Genomic DNA, 8123 nt, shown 5'->3' with positions numbered 1-8123 from the left:
GCCAACTCTAACCTGGAGAACGGGGTTTGATTCTGCAGTCCTCTGCATGAAGCCAGCTGGGTGACCTTGGGTCAGTCACAGCTCTCAGAGCTCTCTCAACCCTCCCCCCCCCCCCCCCCCCAGTTTTGCTGGCCAAAGGAATTAGCACTGAAGTCTGCCAGACAATCTTTGGAGTTCCTGGCTATACCCCACACAGTACCATACAGTAATTAATTAAAATTACTGGGATAGCCCCATGTGGTATAGTTCACTCTACTATCCCCTTCCGCTGACTCCCCTACTCAGGAAGGGAGTGAAGGTGAGGCAGGAGTTAAAAGGCAGAGGCGGTGTTACACTCCTTCAACTGACTGGAAATTCTCCCCCCTGTTCGCGAGAGAAAATACAGGAACTGATTCAACCAGACCGATTCATTAATCAGGGCTAAACCAGCAAGAATATACGTATGTGCCGTTACTGTAATTATAACACACGCAACGCTTTACACTGGATCAATATGTGCCACCGCCATTAGTAAGGCATGCCCCTCTCTCCGAAGAGAGAGCATCACGCAATGACAGCACGCAGACGCATTAATCCGGAGTAAAACCAGTTCGCATTCAGCTGTGCCTCATCGTTTTACGTCTTTTTAAACGCGCCTTTTCTCCGGGGACTCAAGGCAGTTTATACAATTTATGAACTTACCTGCTATAAGAGCACAGGTTTTTCTTTTTTTTAGCCTGGCTTTCTGTGACAGACCCAAATACTGTGTACCTTCTGTGCAATCACGGCACAGCACAACCGCACGGGTTTTTACTCCGGGATATGTAACCGCCCCCCCCACGTATCTTTCGTAAAAGACGCAAAAAACAAACCAGTTTACAGTCTGAGACAATTTTTTTAAAAAACTTTACTCGTAGATGTGGCCGCGAGAACTCGCGAGAAATGAGCGCATATCATCGCCGGGCGCGAGCCGCTAGGTGAGCACCAGGTGTGTAAACACTTACTTCGCATACACAGTACGGAAGACCCGCTATCCAGATGAAGGTGGAGGCGTGCATCTGAGGGGGCGTGGCTTAGTCTGGGTAACGCCTCCTCTTGTTGACGCCCCCCGCTGTTATAGCGACGCCAGACCTCCTACAAAAGAACTGGGGAGCTCGGATTGATTTGATGGGGTTGCTTTGGTTGTTGCAGGTGAGCGATTAACGGGGGGAGGGGGGCTCTCGGAGGGTTGGGGACGGTTCTTTTGCTGAAAAGTGGGTGACTTCTGTTGAGTCAGACCATTGGTCTGTATTGTTGACTCTGAATCAAGCAGTGGTTTCCAGGGATCTCAGGCAAAGGTCTTTTATGTCACCTACTGTTTGATCCTTTTAGTCTGAGGTGTTGGAGACTGAGCCTGGGATCTTCTGTGTGCAAAGCAGACACTGAACCATGGCCCCACCCCTTCACAACAGCTCTGTGAGGTTGGCTAGGCTGAAAGAGAATGACTGGCCCAATGTCAGGCAGCGTGCTTTGTTGCTGGGTGGGGGATTTGTGCCTGGGTATGCCTTATCCAATATTTTCACTCTTTCTATCACCTTTGCTATCAAACACTTGTTGTGTTGTCAGACATTAAATTAAAGCAGCTATCCATAGAAGAGTCTGCCTGTTGTGTCTCTGCATGAGTCCTTGTTTTGGTCTACTTGTGCTGCTCAAGTGTGTATTGGAAGGTTCTGTTGTGCTCTTCTTGCGGTGGGGGGTACGGGGAATAACTAGACCATGTTCCAGAGAAATTTCCTGCCTTTCAGGCATACTGCATGATACATCTCTTTGTTTAGTCACTGGCAAAGGCTTTCAGTCAGATGTATGTAGAAGAATGTCTCTTATGGAAACGCATTGGGTGAGCTTTTCTGAGGGTGAGTGATTCTTTATCTCCTAAACTTTGAAATGGCCTTTTAAAGGTGTAAACACTTTTTTAAGTTCAAAGGACTAAAGAATTTTAGTTCAGAGAAAAAAATGTTCTTTAGGTATTGGACGTTTGGAAGTAGTGACCTAATCATTTTTCAACAGCTGATTCTCAATATTTTGCCCTGCTCTCCCAATATCTTTTCCAACTCTAGCATGTCCAAGAAATGCAGCTGTTGTGGAGTCTCAGGGGCAAGCTGGTGCAGACAAGACTATGCTTGGCAATGGGGCTGAGGCTGGCAGGTAGCAGACTTAACCCCACCCCCAGTGGCATGCCCTACCCTGGTGCACCCCCTTTAATTTCTGCTATGTAAAAAGGAATGGCTACTAATTGTACCTATGGGAGGGAAATAAACCTCTGCTTGGAGATCTCAGTACAATGAGAGCAATGCTTGTTTCTCGTTCCTGATGTGGCCTGACCTTCCCTGACAAGGGTTCTGCAAAAGGGTCAGTGTGTCTTGATGTAAACCAGGGATCACCAACATGGTGCCCGTGAGCACCGTGGCATCTGAGGACAGCTTTTCTGGCGCCTGCCAAGTGCTTTTAGAAAGTAGGAGGGAGGGACTAGGTGGGGCATTTGCCCTGCAGGGCTTCTGGTTGGCTGTGCAAATGAAAAGGCGTCCTGTTAAATGGAACTTCTGCCTGAAATGTGAATTTTGCCATTAGAGTCACGTGTAAGCTCACTCCCTGACATTTTGTGGTCCTCCTGTGGCAGCCATTTTATGATTGGCTCCACCTCCTGTGGCAGCCATGTTGTGATAGTGCCCACAACTCTGTGTTAGAATTCCAAAGGTGCCTGCAGGCTCAAAAAGGGTTGGTGACCCCTGGTGTAAACTGCAGACTTGTGACATGCCACACTGAGGTTATGTGTGCACCCATTTCAGTGGCTGGCATTTTAATAGGGAAGAATCACTGGTCTGAATTTTTTTAATGCGATGGGGGAGGTACTCAGAGAAGTAGGAAGGGACTGAAGTGGGTCGGGCGTGAGCAAAGAGAGGAGCTTCTTGGGGGGGGGGGAAACTATATTTATTTAGAGTGTGTGTACAAAGGTTTCCTTCCCAGTGGGGACCAAAAGCTACTTATGATATCATCCTTTGTACACTTTGTATTTATATTGTTTTATTTGTGTGGTTAAATATTTGTGTAATTTTAATGTATTTATGTTTTTATGAAAGCCACCCTGAGCCCGCTTTGCGGGGAGGGCGGGGTATAAATTTGATAATAAATAAATAAATAAATAAATAAAATCATTCTCCCCTATATTTTTTATCCTTGCAACAACAACCCTGTGAGGCAGGTTAAGCTGAAAGTGTGTGACTGGCCCCATGAATTTCTGTGGCAAAGTGGAGAGTCAAACTTGGGTCACCTGGATCCTCGTTTGATACTCTTAGCCACTTCACTACACTGGCTCTGTGTCTGGGTGGGAAAAGGCAGATCTCTTTGCTGTTTGTGATTCTCTGGTCCTACCCAACATGTAGTTCTTCATCTGTTTTAGCAGTTCAACTGGTTTTGTGTACAGCTGATTTTTGGCAGACATGAACATGTGAAACTGAAAACATGTGCACTGGAAAGTACCAGGAGGCTGAAATGAAGCTGTAAACCAACCTTCCTACAGGCATTTAAAGCTGCCTTACGGGTTTTCCGCATGCAGACACTAATGGAGGCAGAGGACTAAGAAATTCTTTAAGTGGCACACATGAACTTAAAGTTGCCTTATATATCTGTGTTTGGTTGAGTTGGCAAGGGAGACAGACAATGCCAGGCATATGCAGCTGAGGATCAGAAAGTGGAGTGGGTGGGACTTCAGCTTCAGCTTCCTTAGCTTCATATGCTGGGAGGGAGAGAATCTTCTTTCTAACCCTTATGGCTAAAAAATAAAAGTTTGCAAGCTTATGGGCAACACCAACTAAAATCACTGACTTTTGAGGGGCAGTTGAACAAGATTTCCAGTAGCTAGTAACTGAGTTTTGGTGACTAGCAACTTGGTCCTTCCCCCCTCCAGGACTTTCAGAGCCAAAATAAATTAAGATAAATGGTGCCGATTTGTACAGTCCTCAGAATTCTTTCTCCTAGTGCAGGACTTTTAAACTTTTTTTAGCTTGAGATAGGTACTTTCCAAATAAGGACTTAACACCTTCTGGTGAATTTTCCTAAACTTATAATATAAAAACAGAGATTGTATTTTTCTATGAAACTCAATTATATTTTTCATGTGATATATGAAATATGTATTGCACTGGTTCATTAATATATATTTATAATTTATAAAATGTATCATTAGTTAGTTTGTCACCGTTTAATTTTATTTGGCATAGATGTTTCCGTGGTTCTCTGTTTTTGTTTGGTTTATGTCTTCTGAAGTGGAGCAGGAATCAACTGGGGTGCAGGTTCTTACTTTTGGGTTAATTCTTGTGTTGCTTCTTCTACAGTTGCAGGATATGTGAGGTCCTCTTTCTCCTAGCTGTTTTTATGGGGTCTTGGCAGTCTCTGCAGTCTAGTTCCCTCTCACCTAAGTGCCTGGCAGAAGATGAGAATGATTTTCTGGACAGCAGGGATCGGGAGGAAGACATTGCCAAATTCCCTTATGTGGAATTCACTGGGCGAGACAGCATCACCTGCCCCACTTGCCAGGGCAGTGGCTACATCCCCACAGGTAAAGCAATCTGTGTAGCGTTTGTCTGTCCTCTTCATCTTAGTGGAGGGGTGTGTGTATGTGAGAGAGAGTGAGTTAAGATCCAGGCTATACATGTTACTAGAAGTCAGTAATGTGAATTGGGGGGTACATGGGGGGAGGGAAAATATCTGGATCAGGGCTATGGTGCTGTGTTTTTTAAACTCTACAGCTACTTGTCTCTTCCCACACACTAGTGTTTAAAGCAAAGTGAGGTGGTATTATTTAGCTGGGAAAAGCGTCTCTGTAATGATTCCTTGTTTTGTATGTGTGTGTGTCTCTTTAAAAGTTTGGTTGCATGGCTGTGTGATGGACTAGAGTGCTTGAAGAGACAAGTGTGGTGTGATTGGTGATTGACAGAGAGGAGGAGGGGTTTAGAAAGTGTTTCTGAGTGGATGAATGGGTATGTCAGAGGTTGACAGAGGTTGGACAGTTGATAAAGACAGTTGTTAAGTTAGTTCGTTCTGAGGTCTGGAGAGAGACAGTCTTGTGTGTGATACAAGAGTTAAGTTCTGTGTATGAAGAAAAGTAGAAAGTAAAGTCAAAAAGTTAAATGAAAGTCTGAGTGACAGACTGGAGTGAAATAGGAACCATATATGACCCTGAGTAATGAGTTACAAAGTTACTTGAAAAATCCCTGTCAGAAAGGGAGCAGATCTTGTGAGACACAACGAAATTGTTAAAATTATTCACATTACTGGTTACATTGTTCTACACTTTTGTTTATGAACTGTTTCAATAAATCTTTTTTTATTTAAGTCTGCCAGCTCTGAAAGAAATAATTTCTCAGGAAACACATAGACCCTCATGAGACTTAAAAACTCGACTTATCTATCCAGTGATAGCCAAAAGAAAGTATAAAGGTTTGGAAAGCCTAAAATTTCCTGGTGGCAGCCTAACCTACCCAGTTGAACAAAATAAAAAGAACACTTTAAAGTGAAAACAGGCCTCCCCAGATAAGGGGTCGTCACAGTCTCCAATTCTACTATATAACATGTGATCTGTATCTTCCACCCTCCTCCACAGTTATGTACCTATTGCCACTGTAAACGTAGTTAAATTTTCAAAAGCACTAGCAGCTCCACACTGAGTGCGTGGAAGGAAGAGGGGAAATTCCAGGTGTCACATTTCCCCCTTTCATCACTAGAGTATTTTTTCTTAAAAATTGGTAGTGGGTTTATTGCTATAGCAGCATTGCACTATAGGCATATTGCTATAGCATAATAATGCTATAGCAGTATACCTGCTACCAATTTTTTGAAGCATGGGGGACGAGGGGAAATGGTGCTGGATGGGGGGGCAGGTGCAGGGATTTGCACTTTCCCATCCCCACAGGTCCCAACCCCCTTCAAGTGCTGCCTTCCTAAAAGATTGTATCAAAGTAAATTTAGTAAAACATGCCTTGAAGCAAGAAATACTTGCAATGTGGACAACTGAAGCGCAATATCATGTGCAAGACAAAAAAAAATCCCCACAGCACCACTGCAGTTTCAGGCTCCCAGTTTTGGGGGGGGGGGGGGGGGGACAGAAAGCAAAATCTCCATATGGAAGCAACCAAAGTCTCATACAATAGGAAACAGCCCCATAGCTAGCAACTTTTTGCTCGGGGGGGGGCTAAGTTTTTCTCAGGGGGCTTCCCTCCCCAGGCAGCCCCAGTGCCCCTTCCCATGGTGCAGTGCCAGGGGCAGCCTGACCTCTACCCTCGGCTCCTTCCCAGGGCCAGGAGAGGCGAGGTGCATGGTGGCCGGCCTGGCCATGGAAGTGTGTGGGCTCATTGGCGTGCCAGAGCACAGCCGTGTATACCTGGCCAGGGCCACAGGAGGTGCCCACCTGGCTCCTCACCTTGCCTGCTGGTGGGCGATGCGGTGAGTGTCTGGTGGCAACCCGAGAAGGAGGCTTCTCACCCTCCCACCATTCATGCTCGCTTCCTGTCTGGGCCGCTCTCTCAGCCCCACCTCACTGCCACTGGTGCTGCTTGTGCTGCCACCTCCAACATCACCACCCTCATTCTCCCTGCTGACATGCTGACAGGCAGTCGGGGTGATCTTGCTTGTTGCACCCCCTAAAGTTGGCTGTTGATTCCAACAACCGAAATCTATCTAGAGAACCAGACCATGGAATTCTGGGCTATGTGCCTCTTAACTGGCTTCAGCCATTCTGGTTTCCTTCTTCAGTTTATCCACGTTAAGTTTCCTCTGTCCTTCCCCGGAGCTATGTGCTGTTACCTTATAGAATTCTGTAAATGTTATGGTCCCGTGAGAACTTGCTTATAACTGGTCACTCCACAGGTAGCGTCCTGCAGAGTTTACATTGTTTGTAGTGAGAGAGAGTCATCCTCTGCCCCTCTGAATTGCCAATCCTGTGGCTTAGAGGGTAGATTGATGGGTTGGAGTCTGGATTCTGGTCCCATCTCAGCAGAGTTCATGTCCTTTCCCCTCTTTTCCCATCAGTTTTGCTTAAACTGAAAGTCTAGTAAGCTGGACATCGAACCATCCAGATCACTTAATGTTACTGTTTCCCAAGACCAGTAGCTATACTATACCCTCCTTTAGTTTGGATTGGGGTCAAGTAAACTTTACATGGTGGACAAGATAAAAAAGCCCTCTGATTATTCATTTGTTCAGACCTACATCACAGGGATACCTTACTGGGATTTGCTGTAAATTATTGGGGATTGGTTGTATGGAGACTTGTATTTCTGTGTTCTCAAGTTCTTTTAGACAAAATATCACTGCATCGCTGTAAACTGGTGATTCTCGCAACAGCACTGAGAGCATCCAATTTATTTTATTTTATAATTTCGTTTATACTCGGCCTTTCTCTGAAATGGGGACGCAAAGCGGTTTTCTTCATTTTCCTCTCCTCCCTTCAGTCATCACAACAGCCCCATGAAGTAGGTTAGGCTGTGAGTGTGGGGCTGGCCCGAGGTCACCCAGCAAGTTTCCATAGCAGAGAAGGGATTCTGTTTTAACACTCTAACCACTATACTGCACAGGCTCCTAAAAATAATAAAATTGACCTGCAACATTGAAAGCATCTGATACTGGCAGCTTCTGTTTTTTCTCTCTCCTTAGAGCAAGTTAATGAACTGGTGGCTCTAATACCCTATCATGACCAGAGGTTAAAGCCTCGGAGGACGTAAGTACAAAAGAACCATCTCTCCTTATTATAATCGAGTAGTCGGTGCCAAAATTCTAAAATGCGCCCCCTTAGTGTTTGGACGGAAAAAATGCCACTCAGAAGATGCTACCTGCCATTGGCTGGGTGGCTGGGAGGGGAGGGAGCCAGTCATGCAGCCAGCGTCTTCTGAGCGGCCATTGTTCCCGACAAACAGTAAGGAGCCCATTCAGCCCAGCGGCGAACGGAGCCGGTAGGCTCCGTCCACCGGCTTTCCCCCCCCCAAACACCCACTCCAGGCCGGCGGAGCGGCAGGTAAGGAGCCCATTCAGCCCAGCGGCGAACGGAGCCGGTAGGCTCCGTCCACCGGCTTTCCCCCCCCCAAACACCCACTCCAGGCCGGCGGAGCGGCAGG

At 46.1% G+C, this 8123-nt stretch overlaps 1 protein-coding gene across 1 annotated transcript in view; it reads left to right on the top strand.

Annotated features, from left to right (window-relative positions):
• The first annotated feature begins 921 nt into the window (after positions 1–921).
• TMEM106C (transmembrane protein 106C) overlaps positions 922–8123 on the top strand; it is a 25253-nt gene continuing 18051 nt past the window's right edge. The window contains exons 1-3 of the mRNA XM_015422207.1: positions 922–956; positions 4350–4573; positions 7666–7729. Coding sequence (XP_015277693.1) covers positions 922–956; positions 4350–4573; positions 7666–7729 — 323 coding nt within the window. The remainder of the gene's footprint in view (positions 957–4349; positions 4574–7665; positions 7730–8123) is intronic.

This window comes from Gekko japonicus, unplaced genomic scaffold (assembly GCF_001447785.1).
Source record: "Gekko japonicus isolate JY-2015 unplaced genomic scaffold, Gekko_japonicus_V1.1 scaffold459, whole genome shotgun sequence".
NCBI classification, from domain to species: domain Eukaryota; kingdom Metazoa; phylum Chordata; class Lepidosauria; order Squamata; family Gekkonidae; genus Gekko; species Gekko japonicus.
Note: the sequence above shows the minus strand (reverse complement) of the source record. Positions and strands in the feature narration are given on the sequence as shown.